Raw genomic sequence first — 20,900 nt, forward strand, 5'->3', positions numbered from 1 at the left:
CTAATCAACCTTTTATCATGATCACCATAGGTGGAGCACAGCTGCTAATCAACCTTTTATCATGATCACTATAGGTGGAACACTTTCGCCCTTTTTCTTTCTTTCTCTCTCTGCATCATTGGATGGCAGCTGTTGATGCTGTCTTCTATGATGTTTGCAGATGACATTGTGATCTGTAGTGAGAGCAGGGAACACGTGGAGGAGACCCTGGAGAGGTGGAGGTATGCTCCAGAGAGAAGAGGAATGAAGGTCAGCAGGATAAGACAGAATATAAGTGTGTGAATGACAGGGAGGATAGAGGAATGGTGATGATGCAGGGAGTAGAGGTGGCGAAGGTGAATGAGTTTAAGTACTTGGGCTCAACAGTTCAGAGTAATGGTGAGTGTGGAAGAGAGTTGAAGAAGAGAGTACAGGCAGGATGGAGTGGGTGGAGAAGAGTGTCAGGAGTGATTTGTGACAGATGAGTACCAGTAAGAGTGAAAGGGAAGGTCTATAAGAGGGTAATGAGACCAGCTATGTTATATGGGTTGGAGACAGTGGCATTGACAAAAAGGCAGGAGTCAGAGCTTGACATGGCAGAGTTGAAGATGTTAAGATTTGCACTGGGTGTGATGAGAATGGACAGGATTAGGAATACGTATATTAGAGGGTCAGCCCAGGTTGGAAGGTTTGGAGACAAAGCCAGAGAGGCAAGATTATGTTGGTTTGGACATGTGCTGAGGAGGGATGCAGAGTATATTGGGAAAAAGATGCTAAGGATGACGCTACCAGGTAACAGGAAAAGAAGAAGGCCTAAGATAAGGTTTATGGATGTGGTGAAAGAGGACATGCAGGTGGTTGGTGTGACAGAGCAAGATGCAGAGGACAGGAAGAAATGGAAACAGATGATCCGCTGTGGCGACCCCTAACGGGAGCAGCCGAAAGAAGAAGAAGAAGAAGAAGAAGACGACTATAGGTGGAACACTTTCTCCCTTTTTCTTTCTTACTTTCTCTCTCTGTATCATTGGATGGCAGCTGTTGATGCTGTCTTCAGCAGATGATGTTATATTTTTTAAAATGTGTATATGATTTCTCGGATCATGAACCACATACTCAAAAAGCTAACTTGATGACATTACTTACTACTCTTCTCTGATCCCCTCATTACATAAACATTTCTGGGATTATTTCAGAAGTGAGATGCTAACCTCTGGCATTGATATGAATTCACTGCTAATATTTAAGCCAAATTCCATGTCTGAAGCAGTGCCTAATATGCTCCTGTATTCTGGATATATTCTTTACAAGCCAACTTATCACAATGAAAATCAATACAAACCGAGAACAGCAGAACGATAAAGTATAGGTCAAAAGACACGTACTAAGTGTCAGCTGATGTGCTTATGTTCTCCCTTGCGGCATTTAAGTTTAGATAGTGATACATGGCCAACCCAACCCTAGGTTTCCATGAAATGTAATGCATTCTGCTCAGTCCAGGACATATCAGATTAATGATGATGAGGGAATCAGCCTTTCCCTTAAAAATTACACTATGCTATAGCAGAATACCAATAAATTCTGGTGGAAATTTGCTTTTTTTTGTTTTCCTTTTTCTCAGAAAAAAAAAAAAGAAAATAAGTTTTCATTAGCATATGCACAAGATCCTTCATTTACTCTATTGACAACTAAGAAGGATCAGTGAATTGTTTGCTGACTTTTTAAGCTGTTAATAGATGCTATGCAACATATGCAACTCTCCTGCATACAGTAATCACCCATTTCTACTTTTTGTCACCTTCCACAATGTTTTCTTTTTCTTCTTTTTTTTTTTTGCATCTTCCCAATTGACCATCTCACCAACTGCCATAAATCTGCCCAAGGTTGCTTCTTAACATCTGACTATTTGGCCAACTGTCATGAAAGCTGCAAATAGCTGATAGTGGAGTGGCCATCACATAGTAAGACATCAAGGGATGTTCATAAGTAGTCATAGCTTTCTTCTGTGTGCTACAAAAAGTGCTCCAGGAGTAAATGTACAATGAGCACAGCATGGAAACATAACTTGCTTCCATGGATGATGTACCCCCTCAAGCCCAGTCCCTTTCACCAAGACCTCAAGATGAGCACCCAGGTTAAGTTAGGTCTGTGTTATCCACCAGGGTTTGATTTGTCATTTTTAGGAGACTTGCTCCCAAAGGATGGCTGTGTAATATGGTTCCTTACTTCTGCATTAAAAAGCCACTGCAGTTTTTCTTCTTCTTAATTTTCTTCCATGTTCTCCAACACATGCTAAAATTCATATTAGCAAACTCATGTCAAAGTGACCTCAGAATTTTTTGAATGGATGACCAAAGAAGCAGATGACAAAGGGTTGATAATAAGACCAATGAGGTTTTTAGAAAAATTCCAAAGTAGACTACCATCCAGTAATTATTTTAAACACAACAAGTTTTATTGAGACATCCAGTGAGTCAGGAAAACCCCAAATTATTTTATTTTATAACCAAGTCATCTTACTTATAACTAGTATGGTTTTGTTCAAGTAAACTTCAGCTTTGACAGATTTGGGATTATGGTTATGACTGCTTTAAAGACAGTCACTGTTACCCTGACAATCTGTAGTGATTCATGGAACATTAGAATTCATGAGCTGCAATGTGAACAGGCATAACTCTGGGCAGCCCTGTAGGTAATCTATACTGGCCTAGACATTTTATGGGGATACAGAAAACAAGTACTTGTTGATGTTTCTGAAACAAGCAAAGGAATATCAAGGGATGTTCAAGGGAAAGATGAACTAGAGAGGCTGAAATCACATAAAACAACATGAGTCCTAGAGAGGCTGAAATCACATAAAACAACATGAGTCCTAGAGAGGCTGAAATCACATAATACAATATGAGACCACAGGATAAGTACTCTTGTGTTTATTTTTTTTAAGTATTTTTGTATTACCTGTTTTATATGTTTGGTATTAGGAAGCAGTTGGTGATCACCACAACTTTTTCCTTTTCCCCACTGTAGTGCGATCTTGGAGCTGGTATATATAGTTGGGGGGTTTGAAGCCTCATACTTGGGTGGGTTTGATTTATTGTGGTGTCTGTTCTGGAGTGTCGGTGGGTGAGTGATTCCTAAACCTGGGAAAAAGTTCAGGGTTCGCTGAAATGAGTTTCGCTGATTAGTTTTTGATGAATACTTTCTCAACGAATATGTATTTAGATTAAGTGATATAGACCCCATCCTACTTCTATTTCCCTTGAATTCATTATTACTTGGCATTATGCATCTGCATAGTATACCATACCTCTCTTCATTTAAGTGCACTGTCTATACCTGAGTTTAAATTTGTGTAGAAAAGTTACAGCTTCTGATATTTTATATAAAACATGAAACTTATATTATGTAACTTGAACTTTAGCTATTTTGATGCAACCTTGGACGAGCCTGAAGTCATTTCTGATAAATGATCTGCCTTGGTAAAAAACATACATCTGTATATTAAATAAATAAATACAATATTGTTTGTATGATGAACGCCCTCTCCTTTACTAGTTGTTCTTCATGACAGCCTAAAATGGATTTTCTGAGGAAATGTCTTATTCCCCAAATTTTTGGTCTTCTACAGAGAAAGAGGCCTCATTTGGATATTAGCCTGGAAGCTTCTACTTGAGACAGTATCAGGAGTATAAGAGAGTGTAGTTTCTCTGTTTCAGAGGGGGCACAAAAGATTTTACAGCTTAAGTAACATTTCATGAAGATGTAGGGGGTCAGCTGATTCCATCCATACTCTTTCTATATAGTAAAGATGTGTCATTTATTTAAAAAAACAAAAATACTTAAAGTGTTGTCTTCAGTGATCTTGATATTCAATGTCTATGATCATGAAAAAAGTTGCCCTTTAATATTCTGTGGCTCAGTGTTGGCATGCAGATTTCAGGTAATCTTCTCCAAACATTAAAATTCAGTTCTAATTACACCTCCTAAGAGGTCCTAAGAGGATTGGTTCTCAACTTTTCATTTCATGCCACAGGCTCTAACAGTTGAAAACTAATCACGCATATCCTTAGCCTCCTGCCACCTTCAAAGCATGAATGGGCTTGTGATTCTGTAATCAGAAGAAATTTTAATACCAGGCCATGTAAACACCAAATTCACTGAAAAAGTACTACTAAAAGCCTTAGAATGGCATATAAATTCAAACTCCCTTAAATCTATAAAAGCTCAGTTATATGAATAAAGATATTAATATCATTGTACTGACTCTTCAGTATATCTGCCAGTAGCTAAATCTTAAAATCAGGAAAGTTAATATAGAGCAATCATTATACATTAAAGGAATGCCATTCAACGAACTTATCTTGTAGCTTTCATTGTACTTGATATGACATCTCTTCCCCTAAATCTATCTTAACCCCACAAATGTTGAAAGAGAACACTGTCTGGATATATGCTGACACACAGTATCCTGTGTCAAAGGAAATGTACTACTTTTCCCATGCAATCATTTATATCATTTGCAAAGCTTATAGTCCTTTCAAAAAGAAGATAAGTAATGAATAATAATAATAATAAAAAAAAAAAAAATGACACTGACACTGAGACACTTCAGTGAAACTGTTTTGCACATTGTCTATCTGTATGTTAATCTACCTGGTCATGTAATAGAACAAACACATATGCATATATATATATATATATATATATATATATATATATATATATATATATATATATATATATATATATATATATATATATATATATATATATATATATATATATATAAAATTATATATGTGTGTGTGTTTGCATTTGCATGTGTCTTCCTGCCTATATATGTATCTATCTAGGTGGGTTTCTGGCTATTTATATAATTTTCAATCTGCCATCTGTGTAGCAAACTTCCTACCTACCACACATATCATGAAAAAGGGTATTAAATTGCTGCACAAATGAGACAAATGATCATGCATGTACTTTCAGGTTCTTTTTCTTTTTTGTCTACCCTGCACTTAGGGGTCCTGGGACAATTAGAAACAAACTCAGTGCCATTCATTACTTAGAAAGAAACCCAGTGTCGACATGGCTCTCATGTAGGCAGTCATCAGAGAATTTTATTTATGTAGCCATATGGTCTCTAATGTCCCTCTATGTAAGCATTCAGAGGAGTGTAAATGATGTTGCTCACTTCAATGACTAACACGCATTCAAACAAATCCACTCTACCCCTTCTTTTCAAACTAATTGCTGCTGGAAGGTCCATGTTGATACACCCCTAAGTCCACTGTTATCCTGTTCAAATGAAGGCAAGTGGACAGCACTTCTTCAGTCTTCATCATCCCCAATCAGTCATTTGCATGTGCAAGCTGCTACTCAAACCTTAGTTGGCTGGGCCGTAGTGAGGGCTTCATTCCCTCTATAACACAGTGCCAGCTACGCCCAAACATTTTGTGGTTCATACAACTCTGAAAGTCCCAAATAATAACAAGAAGTGATCATTAATCATCAAGTGATTAATATATCGAGAGAAAATGTTTATAGCATGCAAACAAATACCACTTCTGGTCTTCCCTAAAAAAAGGCTATTGACCTAGTGGGACTAATCTAGTCAACAAAGAAAAAAAAAAAATAAAATAAAATAAAAATATTTCATGCATCTCAAGTTGGTAAAGAAAATGTAGGTGACTATGGTATTGTTTTCTTTTTGCGTACCTTGTACACTGTCCCAAATGCACCGGAGCCAAGAATCTTCACACGTTTCAGCTCGGTTTCCTTTATGATACGAAGCTGGGCTTGGTTGGGTGCTGCCCCACTTGGTGTAAGGGGTTCCACTAACTGCAAAGTAAAATGAAACAAAGATCATATATTTGGCATTTGAACCTATCAGGACTAAATGTTTTCTTGAAAGAAGATTACAGACAATTTTATCTATTCTGTTTTAATACATGTCACTGATGTCTGAACCACAGAATGCTGTCTATTCGCCTCAAGAAATAGTATTCATTCTGGATGTAATAGCAGTTTGTAGCACTAATAAGCTGGGTGAATATAATCAACTTCAGAAAAATACTTGTTCACATCATCTCTGATTTTGTATGCCATAGCAAGGTTAAAGAACAAAGATCAGCCCTTGGATATTTGGATGATGATGGGTAGATCCTTTTACAAAGTACTTTGGAACTGCACGCAGAATATCATAAGTGATATTACCTTACAGATATTTCTACTCCCTGGCATTCTCATCAAAGTGAGAAGAATCCAGGGTAGAGGAATACAAGTTTCTCTGCTGGAGTGAGGAATATTTGATAAAGTTAGGAAAATGGCAGTTATTTTTCATAGTGTGAAAATATTTGAAAAGCATATAGCAGTATGGATACATTTCAAATCTCTCCTTTGAAAAAACATTTTCTTCAATGTTTATTAATGCTCATGAATGTATAAAGCATATCCAAGTCTGCAATCATGCATGTGGCTTGCATATAAAATCAGTGCACAGAAAGGCAAACTGCCATCTGTAGCAGTGCAGATTTACTGAAATGAAGAGTTAGGAAAAATGCTTACTGTTTGGTTGAAACAGAAAGTAGGGAACAGCAGTAAAATGATGAAGGTAGAAGCTGCGTCTGGAAATTTGATTTTACTATTTACATCCAATAATGGTTGATGTGTAAAAAGATGTTGAAAGTTAATTGAAGGCCACCTTGGCAGCCAACTACAATACTGTACCACTCAGACAAGCCCGTGATTGCTTTGCCTGAACAGTATCATGCCAAATACCAGCTGCATCTCTGTTTGATTAGACAAATAGCTTCATTTTGGGCCTTGTTTATTGCCAGAAGTAAATGTCAGGGTATTATCAGTTTTGTGGAGATGTCTACATTTTTTATATACTTGTAGGTAAAGCTCAGTAAGTTACCTGAGAAAAAGATACTGGCTAACAATTATTTCAAGATGGGGTACAGAAACCTGTTTCCCTCCAGAGGTTCTGCCCCATTCACATACATCAGATCATGCAGTGTTATCCAAGGGCACAACATAACTTAGAAAGGAAGACTGTTACAGCAGAGAAACAGCAACTGCAGAGCCTCTTAGATTTCATCAGTACTGCATTGCCACCTCCATCAAATTACACACACGTGCACACACACGCACACACACACACACACACACACACACACACACACACACACACACACACACACACACACACACACACACACACACACAAAAATTCTGTACCACAAAACTTTTCTCCTCTGAGTTGGTGGTTGTCACAGTACTCCTGTTTTGTCTGCAGCCAACAGCCAACTTAGGATTTATGTGGCCTTATCAAGACTAACTTTTAATAACATATTATTAATTGTTAGCAGGCCATGCTGATGGGCAGTGGGCTGTGCTGGTCTCTGACTGTACAGTCTAAATTCCTCCATAGCCCAATAGGCAAATCTCACAAGAGTGAAGGAGATAAAAACTAATATTTTTGTTTTTATTAAGTTTCGATTGTACACACATTTTCTCTATAAAATGGCTTTCTTTCCCCTGCACTGTCTCAGCAAGGTAGTGACTCTGTCAAGTGAATAAAGCTAAAGTTTGATATTCTAGACAAAGTGGGTATCTGCAACTCAGCTCTCTATTTTGCCACAAGACAGTTATCCAAACCTGTGAGAAAGTCTTTGATTAGGTGTGACTTTTGATGTTCTTCAGCATTTTAACTTCCACAGTTAGCTAAAATCCAATGTAGAAGTCATCCAGTGTGAATGTTGTCTAACCTGCCAAATATATACTGAATTACTTCATTTTTTATTGCTTACACAAACCTCATCCAAGGCCCTTTTGTGCTTACTGGAGGTAAGTTGGTATATCCCATGTGTTCTTGTTCTATTCCTCTTACATTTTGGCATAACACTTATCACACCCGTTGTAAGTTAACAAGTATTTTGGGATCTCAGCAGTGTATCCTACATGTCGAAGCAGAACACCTGACTTACAGCACATGATGTGCGACTGATTATCATCTTTCTGGCATGCTAATCAAGTTGCAAATATAAACGTGTTATTATGGAGACAGAAGAATGAACTGCTACTTTATATTTAACTCTTTTCGTTAAAGTATTTTTGTTTCTCTCACTGTCACGCTGCCCCTCCCCCCAAGGACACGCATATCTCCAAGAAAAGCCTACTTCACATGTATTGAAAGAACGGCTGAACATTACCCATCTAATAGACTTTATTAGATACTTAATTATGCTTCTCAATCTCTCACTAGCATGCTCTGCCCCATCCCCAACACACACACTTCTCCTCACTGGAAAAGCCTAATGGTTGGGTACTGCAATTAACTGTAATCCATTTGGGCTACCACCTGTAGCTGTGCCCACCTAGTAGGCTTTCCATGCTCAGAAGGTGCGAGTGGGCAGCATGATTGTGGTATATTAGAGGCTAGGAAGGTAACATGTGGGAAGAAATGATAACTTTAATAATTCATTTCTTGAATTCCCTAGCCCATTAACCATTCCGGATCAAACTATCTTCGTATATAATATCCCCCAACATCCAAAGTAAGGCATGCACATTAACAAACATTATGAAAACAATAAACTTCTAACATAACTGGACATAATTTCTAATAACTCAACAGTGGCAAGGAACTAAATATATCACACTGCATGGTACAGTATATCAGATAAAACCTGCCGAGTTTGCCTTCTTATAACACAAAAATCCAGAAAAATGCTGCTTAAGCCTTACTGACACAATCCTAAATGTTAATTCTTTACCTACTTTGCTTTAAAATGTTTTATCATATTGAGAAATCAAATGTGCCAGAGCATAGTACCTTCAGTGCCAGATCCAAGCCAGACTTTCTCAGAAAGATGTTTTAAATAAAATCACTGATGTATAGTCAGAAAATTACCTTCACCACTCTTAGCAATCAGACCCAAAGTTAAAATATGATAACTTCCATACAGGTCTACTAGAGTGTACTTTACTGCTAAAAGTGGTGTTTACAATATATTTTCCCTTCATGTGCAGAAATATTGGACACCTGCTCTTATCCTCCAGAAAAATGATCTTTCATTAAAAAAAAAACTGCACTGCTCCAAAAAATAACCATACAGATGAACTTCTTTGTCTGTCACCTCAGCAAAGATTCTCTGTTTAAAATGCATTATCTTCCCTTTGCCCTCTACCATAGACCTCAACTCAAAATGTCAATCATGGTTTACTCACATATTTTGTCTCTCTGCTCTTCTAAAATCTGCCAACCATGCCATTCACCTTTATCTATAAATCTCTCATACCCTGTCTTTCTCCTCATGTTGGGATAGGATGATGGCCACTGTCTGCTGTGGAAGCATGTTTAAACCAACAATTTTACCAGGTATACCTTTGCAAACTAAGTCCATCATACTTTTTCCCAATAAGCCAGAACTTTCACTTCTCAAGCAAGCATGTTGTTTGTATCCATTATGTCAAACGTGGTGGCCAACCATAGATCAACTTGCACAGCTTCTCTTTTAAGCGGCTTCTTCATTTTTAGCTCCATGTACTGCTGATCATTATCCACCATGAAAAAAAAACTATTATAACTGTATTTTATTCAATGTTTACATATTTATTTATACTGAGGAAGTGAGCCAAACAAAAACGACCAGTTGCAGGCACATCCTGAGTAAAAAAAAAAAAAATCCCAGAACATAAACAATAGATGTCATAATCTTACTGTATACTTAACATCCCACAAGACACAGACGTACAAATAGTCATGATATCCATATGTACACTGTTAGAGATTATTTCACTGAACATTATTTTTCAAGATCACTATTTTTCATCAGAGAAATAGCATTGCCGTGGGAGGTGCCACAGCTCCTGGATTTACTAACTTAAATCATTGCCATAAAGGAAAAGGGATTCTTAAAAATATGTGAGCTCTTTAAATCTGGTAGTTGAGGGAATGGAAGCCCTTCCTGCTGATACATCTGATACCCTCCTGACCAGACGAGGTCTTGACATCATTGTGAATGCAATCAATGACTCATAGAACCTCAGAAAAATGAGCTAGCATGCAAAATGGCATGAAGAGTGTCATTTGCATCCTTGGCAGTCCTTGAAAACCATATATGCTGCATCACATGTTGTAGCATCACATGTTGTAGCATGATACTAGGCATAATACAATATAAGGGAGTGATGCCTACAGTATTCCGGGATTGTCACCTGGAAGTCGCTGAAAGGTCCCTGTGTCTAGAATGCTACAGATATCTAAGTGTTCACTGTAATGTGTACTCTGCAAATCCCCCTTGATTCCACTTGTGGCTAACACAATTCAGTATGTTCCCATGTGGTCTCCATGTTCATGTGGAAGTGGTCCATGATTGGCATGTTACATAATGATGATACTTTTTGCACTGATGAAGGGGGCTGCATTGCACACAGACCTGGACACTGACTCCAACAGTATACCGTAACATGTTACTTGGCTATAGCTGCTGCTATCGCAAGCATTATAGAGCAGTCTATATTGCCAGTCCTCATCTTTAGAAAAAGACAATTCCGCAGTGCTATACTCTTGTTTTACATGTCTTTGAATTGCTCCAGCATGTTTGATGCTGTCATTTCTACAATCATTGTGCCTCATTTTCAACCAGGAAGCTCATCTACATGTTATTATGTGATCATCTGCATATACTGCAGACTATGCTATTTTTACCGTAGTGCGGCCATGCTAATTTTATATCTGAATAACCTCATCTACGTATCACCGTTACCTGTGCTAATGTGAAGAAACCTGTTAAACTGTGTAGTTCATCTTATTCATTAAATACTCCTAAATCAGCCTAAATATATCTCTGACAACAGAATCAACTACTTTGATAATTTTTTTAACTACCTATGTTTACAGCACATATTTAGTAAAATTACTTAATTCATATCTATCAGCTAGCAATGGATTAATGTTATAGAATACAGAAAATAAAAAAGAAACCAACAAAATTGACCATACAAACAGTAAAACTACATACGATGAAGTCCACTGATAACAGTCACTTTCATGAAGCAAAATATAAAATGTGCGGTTAAATCTACAGTAAAAGCAAACCACAACAAAAATCAACCATATGCTAGGCGGAAGCTTAAATAAGTCAAAGAAACTAATACAGAATAACTGGCAAATGTTTTTATATCATGGCACAACATAAACACAGCTATTTTGCAAGGAGATAACATCCCTGGACCCATACCCCCTTTCTTTTTTAAGCTAATGGCATGGTTATACAGCTGCAGAATAAACGCTAACTCCATAATGAGACCAGTTATTATTTAAACACTCTTCACTTTTTTAATTTCTCCAAAAGTTTTGGTATTCTAATAATGTGACAGGAATGGACTCATTCTTGAGTCAGGGTATGGGAAGAGTTCATGAAATTATTTTACGTCAATCTTTTGTTTTTAAAGAACACTCTTCTTAGCACCTGCAATATCTACAGAATTGCTTCCTTTTACAATATTCATACAGGGTTAAAGGTACATATTTAACTACAGGTGAAAAGTCATTTTTGTTACTCCTGCTGCTCCTACCTCTGTTTGAACTCTCTGTGTATCTTTTTCCATATTGTCCTACTTTCTGCTTCCCTATCCTGGTATTTTATGATTTTATATCTCCCAGTACACAGAACATTATAATCCCTAGATGCAGCTGTTTGAATGTTTAAAGTTACTTTTGTCCACTCTCAGTAAAACAAAAAAAAATCTTTCAATTATGTTTACAGATTAACACACCAACAAATGTTACTAAACACTTGTTTAAGGTTTTGATAATGCTGACACCGCCAGAAAACTACGTATTCCTATTCCTGCTAACAACTACCAGCTTTGGAAAATTTTGCTATTGTTAGCAGCCAAGACAAAGAAACTACTCCAATTATTTTAAGGAGAAGTCCCTAAAATCATCCTAACTAACCCTTTAAGCATTCATCAAATCCAATGAATAAGAATAGCTATTCTCTTCCATGTTTTTTTTTTTCCTTTGGGGGGGGGGGGGTATATGCCAGGAAAGTTCAGTCATGTAAGGCTTTTGGCATATTGTATAGTAACTATAAAAGTGAAAATAATCATTTTGTCTCATGTTAAATCAAGCTGATCACTCCAACATGGTAACTAACATGATCTGCAGTGTGTTTGTGGTATAACGGTACAGACTCAGTAATAACAGGGGAGGTTGCACTCCATTTAACTTAAATTTGCATGCTTAACATATATGTAGACGTCTTTCTTTGCTATGTAGAATAATTGTTAACAAGCAAGGCCTTTTTTAATTCTTTTTTTTTTCTTTTAGTAGTAGGGACCACTTACCTGTGACGCCTACATATATAATATTCTGACCACATGGTAACCACAGTAATACTGCCAACTCTGACCCAAAGGAAATAGCTAATATCCTAGCTGACAATTTTACTGAAAACTTTACTCAACCCTCAATTATAGCTATTCCACTAATTCTAAAATTCCAGCCATCCACTTTAATTTTCATGCTAGTCTCATATGTAAAGCTATGGAGTGTATAATCTCAAACCTCTTTACTTTGGACTATGAAAATCTCTTATCCTGGACCCCCATGTATTCAGCTTTGTGAAAGGACATTCCTGCCTCTTTAGCTTCCGTAACTTCTTTGAAAATGTCACTGAAGCAGTCGTAGCGGTCATGCAGTACCTATAGCATATCTGGATTCATGTCATTTGATTGAACATCTTTAATGTCAAGTGCATAACATCCAGAACATCCAACTGAAAAACAGAAAACAACAAAAACAGTCTTTGGCACTCCCACTGTGGGGTCTGTCCCCCACACCCCTACTAATTATATTTACTAACTCCAAGATCACACTACAGTGTGGAAAGGGCCAATTCCCCAATCCCTGTTATACCATGATCGCACACTACAGGCTTCTCCTTTATTCCCATATGTTAACATGTCAACATTTCTGACATTGATATTTAGGTATTGACATTTATGCTCTTGGTGTCAAGCAGTCTAGCAATTATCATGACCCCAAAATATCTAGTCCTGGCCAGAGCCTTTGTCATTATTCCTCATGCAGGCATAACTCACAAATGTGGACATCTGAATGTAAAACCTCATCTTGGGCTGCAGATAGCTAACTGGGTGTCTGACAAAACCCACATGGCCAGAGTTGCAGGTGTCACTCATGAAAGCAAAAAAGTAATTAGTGGTGTACCACTGCATTCACAGCTGGGTCCTGTCATCTTCAGCATCTATGTCTCAAACCTTCAGGCTAACACTACCTCCTATTACTTTTTAGTTCTGCAGATGACTGTAAATTGTATGTTGTTATTCAGTCTTCCACGGACTCACTCTTGGCCCCATCATGGGTTAGACAATGTTACAGTCAAAGTAATTATGGTTCATTCTGGTAAATAAAGCATTTGCACATGTCATATAGGTAACACCCTCTAAATCAGACACTGTCATAATGGATCTTGTCTTTTGACCATTATGTCTGCATAGTAATTTGGAAAACCTTCTATATACCTAATGTAATTTTCAAAGGCATCTGCTTCAGGTCAAAAGAAGTATTAATTTCTCTTTACTAGTTACACGTAAGAGCCAGTACTGAACATGATGCCACTTTTGGCATTTATTTGTCTAAATATGTCACTCAACTTGAGGGACATAGAGTTTGATAACTGCAAAGATCATCAGCCTCACAGTTATCAGGACAGACTGACAACCCTCTTTCTCTACTAACTCCTACTGACTCCTCCAGAAGATCTATACTTGACCTTTGAAGCCATGAAACCCTCTTTGACCTCCTACTCCTTTCCAGAGCAGTTATTTCTTTTAATACTCAGCTAAAATAACTTAATGTTCATCAGCAGATAAATAAGACACATTGGTGTGAAAACTTCATATCCCAACATTCCCCACCTCTGGAACAAATGTCCACTGCATGTCAAGCAGAGTAGCACCCCTGCTTCTCTCAAGTTATAGCAAGATAACTGGATGAACATCTTCATGGTTTCCCCATTTATTGTGTCTTATCCTTTATGAGGTTGCAGGGAACTTCTGAATATGAGTATTGCTTAGGCCTGTACTGGACTGTGGATGGGTTGCTAAGTACTTAACTATTAACTTGTGAAGCATAACTTTGGTGCCTGAACTGTCACCTTCACTCCAGTCTCCATAATGACTGTCAGGAATGCACTGGCACAACTATATGCCGAGGATTTCACATGCCTTATTTCTTCCTTATGGACTACATTATCTGGCATCATAGCAGGCAAAAGCATTACCACCTCCACCTTCCTGTAGTAATCATTAGAAATATCATAGCACGCACTTCCAATTCCCAGAATGTGGAGAATGTAAGACTAAAAATCTGGACTCACATACATTAAGTCCAAGACTGCCATTTTTGGAATAGGCCCTTTTATCCAAGTTATGGCAATCTTGAAGAAGGTATATATAAGTTCTTGGGTGTAGGGCTTGTCTCTCCCTACATCAAGAGGTTCAGTGCGATGTTTAATATTCGCTCTTCTCCTGTGTTTCTGGTCTGTGTTTTCAGTGTTTCGTTTCAATAGGAAGCTCCTTCCCTCTGGACTATCACACTCCCAGAAAATAGTGATGGTAGTTTTGGAAGTGAATCACATCAATGAGAATGGAGCAGGAAGGCTTGGCCCTCTAAAAAATGATACATAAACTGTAGACTTTTAAAGTTTCGAGGACGCATAATTATCACCATTGCAATTTTGAGAGTCTGCCTTTAAATACAGCACACCTTAGATTTTATGACTCATGAATGGTCTGAGATACATATGATAATAATCTCTGCTTCCGGTACCCCAGAAAAAAAGCTGGACAATAACACAAAAATATTCAATTACCCATGAACAAAATCTATACTTGCAAAGAGCAGATGTATGGCTATGCTGTTTCTTTGTACAGAAAGTTTTTCACCCTGGGTCAGTCAAACTGATGCAAGAACAAAATTCTTCTAACTCTCTCTCTCTGTCAGACAGTATAACTCCTAATACACCTCCAATGGACTAAACATATGTCCAGTAAACAGGTCATACATGGATCACAAATGACAGAGAGTGCTGCTGTAACTCACACTCTAATAGGGGTTAGCATATTACTGAGGTCCATATATGCAGTTATCGATACAGCCATTACTGTTCAAATAACCCAATGCCAAAACTATTAAACCTTCTAAATTTGTGATGCACTCCCCTCTGTTATTCAATGCCACTCCCATAAAAGGACAGGTACCCCTACACTATGGTTCATACCTGATGAATGTCTTATTTCAGTGAATCCTGTACACTTCACTTGGGTAACAGTGCTAATCAAGGGGTGATTCTCCCGGATAAAACAAATGTGAGGTGAAAGAGAAGTAAGGTGCAGGAAAAACCTTTCTTTTCTTCTTACCACTGAATCCATTACCATTTCATACCACATACTGTACATGACAGACATAAGTATACAAAATCAAGTGGAAAGTATATGCAGCCCACAAGAGCATGGCTTATACATAAGGAAGACACGTGGTTAAGCTATGTATTACATTTATTTTCTCCAATCAAGTAGAGGTTAATACTTCCGGGAAATGCCAACATCCATGCACACCTTATAAAACAGCATACAAAAATACATAAACTAGCACATATGAAAACAGTGTTTTCAAGAATACAATATCTTAATAAGCAAATAAGCAAGCATTCCTGGATGATAACTATCCACACGATGTAATAAATGATGGGTGTAAAAAATCACTAACTGCACATGTAAGGAGCCTTCCTGGAACTTCTGCCCAAAGGATTTTATAAAAATTAGTAAAGGTGACTGTGGCCAAGCATACACACACATTACCGCACTTCATAGGGAAATGACTTAAAGCTGGGACACTTCCAACTATGGGCAAATGTATTTACTCCCAAAGGAGCTCTCTGTCACACAAATATATCCAAGTAGCAGTGTTGGCATTCACTTTCATTAAATATAACATTTAAAAAGACTATATAGGCTATTATATTAGCATCGTAAGACATCCACTAAAGCAACTACAGATCCCAAAAGTACACCAATAATATGCTGGTCAAGTCTGCAGCAGCTAAATGTACAGGCAAAATACGTCAATCTTGGGTCAGGGTGTAGCTACTGAGAAACTTCTAGGCAGAGGAGAACTAAGCCAAAACAATCACAGTCACTTCACTTAGACTTGGTCTGGATGCACATGCTGATGTTTGTTTGTTTCAGTGCAGATGTGCTACCACATACTGTTATGGAAGAAAATAAAGTGGAAAATAAGACTGCACCAACGTTTCATCAGCAGCTTAATATAAAACACTGCCAAGATCTGAGAATAATTCTATTACAATATGGCAGCACCCTGTCACTACTGCATGTAATAGATTCACAGGATCATAGGTAAGTACTAGGCTAGCTGCCCTTGAGGGCTATTTTAAGCCTAGCCATTTTCCTTTTTTGTGCTCAGAATAACCTGTCACGTTTACTTCTAGATTGACCTTACTCATTCCATATTCGATGCCACTCCCATAAACGGACAGATACCCCTACACTATGGTTCATACCTCATGAATGCCTTATTACAGTGAATCCTGTCACTTCACTCTGTTAACAGTGCTATTCATGGGGTGATTCTCTTGGCTGAAACAAATGTGAGGTACATTACCCCTAATGAGAATAACTGGGATCATGCCATAGATAATTTGAGGGGACCCATACATGGGATAAAGCATTTAAGAGTTGACTCATTCTATTAGTAGTATGGGGGGGAAGTCCTGGGGTTAACTTTCTGTTTCCCATCCATAGATCTAAGTTGCACTTTAAAATGGACAGGAATTAACTTTGTTTTATGTGAATCGGGAGTCTGTTCCACACCAGCGGTATCCCTTGTGAGATATACCTGCCCCTCCAAATCATTTTACTGATGTTGTACAAACGGTTTATACATTATTAATGTCTTATGCATTATTTCTAATCAGACTAAATGTCACACATGCTACAAACTTTCATTCAGTCTATGGCAAATACAGTGTGAACTGAAACACCATTTAGCCAATCAGAGCATCAAGCAGTTAACACCCAAAAAGCTGGAGGGAATACCCCCCTCCAAATACATAGAGAGTGCATTTTCTCTAGATAACTGGACAGAGCATCAGGTAAACCAAATTACTTCATCAACTGTGTACAGGTATAAAGATCAAGAAATATCCAAGACTGTTTAACAATATGGGGATGTACAACACACAACTCAATTCATCTACAGCATACAGTGTGACTACATTCAAGCTCATTTGTTCAAGGCCTGCACCACAATGTACATGGGTATCCCATCATGCACATATACCTAACACTATTACAAATTCATGTATAAAGTGGTTACTTCATTTATTTATCATACCACTCAACTGTCCAGATTTTTGCAAAATGTTCTAATTTTTGCCACATATTTTTCATCTCTTCCTCATAAAATTTGCGTTTTTTGTCAAATCACTGAGGACTGAAGTCACCAAATAATGGCATGTTTGAGGTTCAGACTTTATATCCTTCAGAAAATGCATGCTAACACAAATCATGTTATTCTAGCTACTTTCCAAGTTTATAAGACCGATTTTTAAATTCTGTAGCAGTTTTTGGGCTTTCGTCTCCCCGTTATTTAGGCTTTGCCCAGATTTTTTGCACTGAGGAGTTGAGAAGTATGACAGCTAGCAAAGGCTGCTGGGCTTGATGGTGCACAAAATGCACATATATAAATAATGTACTTTCAGTTCATTCTGAGATGAGTACATTCATTAAAGGAGGCAAATGTTATACCTAGCAACTTTGCACACTCACAGTAAAACATCTATAAATTAATAATAGTTTTACAATCATCGTGTACACACAAACGGGAATGGGAGACATCTGACCAGTTCAATTACAACAGATTAAACATCTGAAAATAGACATATGCCTTAGTGCAGGAACTACTGAGATTTATTTTCATTAAATATTTACTTGCTACCCGGGAAAGTAAACTAATCCTTCTGAGACACTTTTCTCCAATAACTCTAGACACAGGAGCAAGGGAAAACAAAACATGTGCACCATACAAACACATACTCACACAGATGGGATTTCTGAATTAAGCTGACATACCACAATGTTGACAACAAGAACATCAGCCACAAAGGTTGAGAATGGAAACACCGAAAGTCTACATGAATAAAATTCTCCTGTATTGATTGCTTTAAATACTGAAAGGCTGGTTAAACAATGATTTCAACATTTTCATTACATACTTCACTGTAAAGCTGCTTTAAACAAACTTACACACCACAAAAGAAGCCCCCATCCTCTCTCAGAGGCTAAAAGCTAAAATGACAATGAAAAACCTTACCTTTACTCATGATAAAGATCAGACAACCAGATATGCAGCTATCTTTGCCCAGCTGGCATGTGACCTGAAACTTAAGACTATATTCAAGCCTGGGGTATGACTCTGCATATTGCTGGCTTCCATCTTAAGTGCAGCTTAATTATCATATTGTAATATGTGCAGCATTTATTACAGTAAGATTTTTAGTACTCAGAATGAAAATACAGGCATTAGAAGATAGACATTACTGAGGTCCATATATTGCAACCAAAACATTTTTTTCAAGGAGAAAATCCCCCTACACCTCCCATGTGGAGGGCTGCTCCCCTCACACCCTCTGCTAATTATATATACTAATTCTGAGTTCACACAATTCCCTTGGGAGAGGGAATATTCCCCCACCCAGGGATTGTCTGTCATACCTTTTGACAATCTGCAAATGTCAAGCATTTGTGGTTGATCAATCAGCAGCTGACAATGTGCTATATCAAAGTAATTCAGTGGACTTATATAGGTGTGTGTGTATATATAAATATATATATATATATATATATATATATATATATATATATATATATGGTTATATTTATATAAATATTTATTTATCTGGGAAGGTAAACTCTTGTCATTGAGACACTTTTCAATCATGATTCTAGCTGTACATACAAGGTTAAACAAAACATACACTCACTCACACATATGGTCAATATGGTAAATGATCGAATCAAAACAATTCATTATATCGACAACACAAACTAGTGACAACCATTACATGGAAAAAGGAAACAAATTTCCCTTTCAAATGCACTACCAATAACTATACCATACATTTGGCTTAAATTTGTCTGAAAAGTGGTATTTTTATGGAAAGTTTTTTTTTTTTGTTATTAAGGTAAGGTACATGGTTAGGGTTAGCATGCATTACTAAGGTAGGCAGGAGAGCTATGAAAGTCTTGCAGCAATCTGGGGTCAACACACTGCAAGTACTGGATGCTTTAATTATTGAAAGGCTGGTGGCACAGCTGATTTCAGCAACATTTTCATTACATACTTCATTGTAAAGCCACTCTAAACAAATCTACAAACCACAGAAGCAGCCCCCTTCTTTGTTAGATGCTAAAAGGCTAAAACTACAATGGAAAACCTTGCCTTTTCTCATGATAAAGAGCAGCAATCAGATATGTAATAGTCTTTCCCAGCCTGGCAAGTCTCCTGAGCTTAAGACTATATCTGAGCTTTGGCATACGGCTCTGTATATTGCTGACTTCCATCTAAACTGCAGCTTAATTATCATACTGTAATATATGCAATATTTATTACGGTAAGAGTTGTAGTACTAAGAATGTAAATACAGGCATTGGAATGCAGACATTCGTGGATCCTTATCTGAATATAAATCATTACAAGATTTAAGTATCAGTTTTGATGTTTACTTTAAATATTCAAGTCTTACATGTGGTAGATTAATACACAAATAAAAATAAAAAAAAAATATATAATATAGTTCCCATAAATAAATATGGATATATAAAGTGATTAGATAAGAAGAAAAAAAAACTGATCAAATCAATGGCAGAACTGTAACTACTAAGATTTTCTTGCGAGAGTTAAAAATAAAATATAAACTACTAATATAAATGCTCTAAATTAATGAAAAAACAAATCTTAACAATGGATCTGATATGTAATGCTTCTGAAGCATTAAATAAAGCCTACAGACACCTAATGAAGGAGAGCTACATGGTGAAGGAAATATGTTGATTGCAATCTACTGATGAAGTGCTAAGTGTGGTACATTGGAAGAATCACAGAGCATCAGTCTTATTACCCTTGATTATATAAATATCTGAGTTTATAAGGTGCTCACTCATCTGGCGATGGCTTGAGTAGTTCATTAGTACATTAGTAGTACTCGTATCATCAAGTGAATAAAGAGCTAATGAGGACACTTGATAGTATGTAAATCAAACCGCATATCTTGAATCCTTTGCGGTTGTATATTACGCACTGAACAGTGAAATAAAGGTTTTTAGTTTTAATTTCATGTACTACTCTGTGTTATTAATGCTACTCTATTATCAAATAATTCCTTAAATAAATGTTTGCTTGAATCAGGAATAATCTGAGATTCAGAATAATTGAGAAATGAAGTACTGAGAACAGTTTCCAAGAAAAGTAAATTGTAATCAACTGAGTGCATATGATAGATTGTTAATGAATTTTGCAGCTTGCAAGTGAAATATTCAACTGGCATAGGTGACATTTAAAAACACTGAATGAATTAAGTATTAAGTGGAGATTTGGCAGATGTTAGATTAAAAAAAGTTGTACATAATGCCATTTTTCTGTATGGTGGTAGGGCTATATTCCTCACACCCTAATCAGAAGGAATAACATCACTCTGCCACTTCTGTTAACTAAAGTCAGCTTCATGTAATTGCCCATCATGGTGAGAAAAGAGAATTCTCTCTTTGACCTCCATACACTGTCCTAATTTTTAGCTGATTTGTCATTTCTA

The 20,900-nt window shown here is 37.1% G+C and overlaps 1 protein-coding gene across 2 annotated transcripts in view; it reads right to left on the bottom strand.

Moving 5' to 3' along the window:
- The window catches only part of ERBB4 (erb-b2 receptor tyrosine kinase 4), a 4,056,904-nt gene that overhangs the window by 827,722 nt on the left and 3,208,282 nt on the right, over positions 1–20,900 (bottom strand). For both annotated transcript variants that reach the window (XM_044075709.1, XM_044075708.1), the window contains exon 18: positions 5,692–5,814. In XM_044075709.1, coding sequence (XP_043931644.1) covers positions 5,692–5,814 — 123 coding nt within the window. The remainder of the gene's footprint in view (positions 1–5,691; positions 5,815–20,900) is intronic.

The sequence above is a fragment of the Protopterus annectens genome, chromosome 6.part1, assembly GCF_019279795.1.
Source record: "Protopterus annectens isolate FY-2018-M chromosome 6.part1, PAN1.0, whole genome shotgun sequence".
NCBI lineage: Eukaryota > Metazoa > Chordata > Ceratodontiformes > Protopteridae > Protopterus > Protopterus annectens.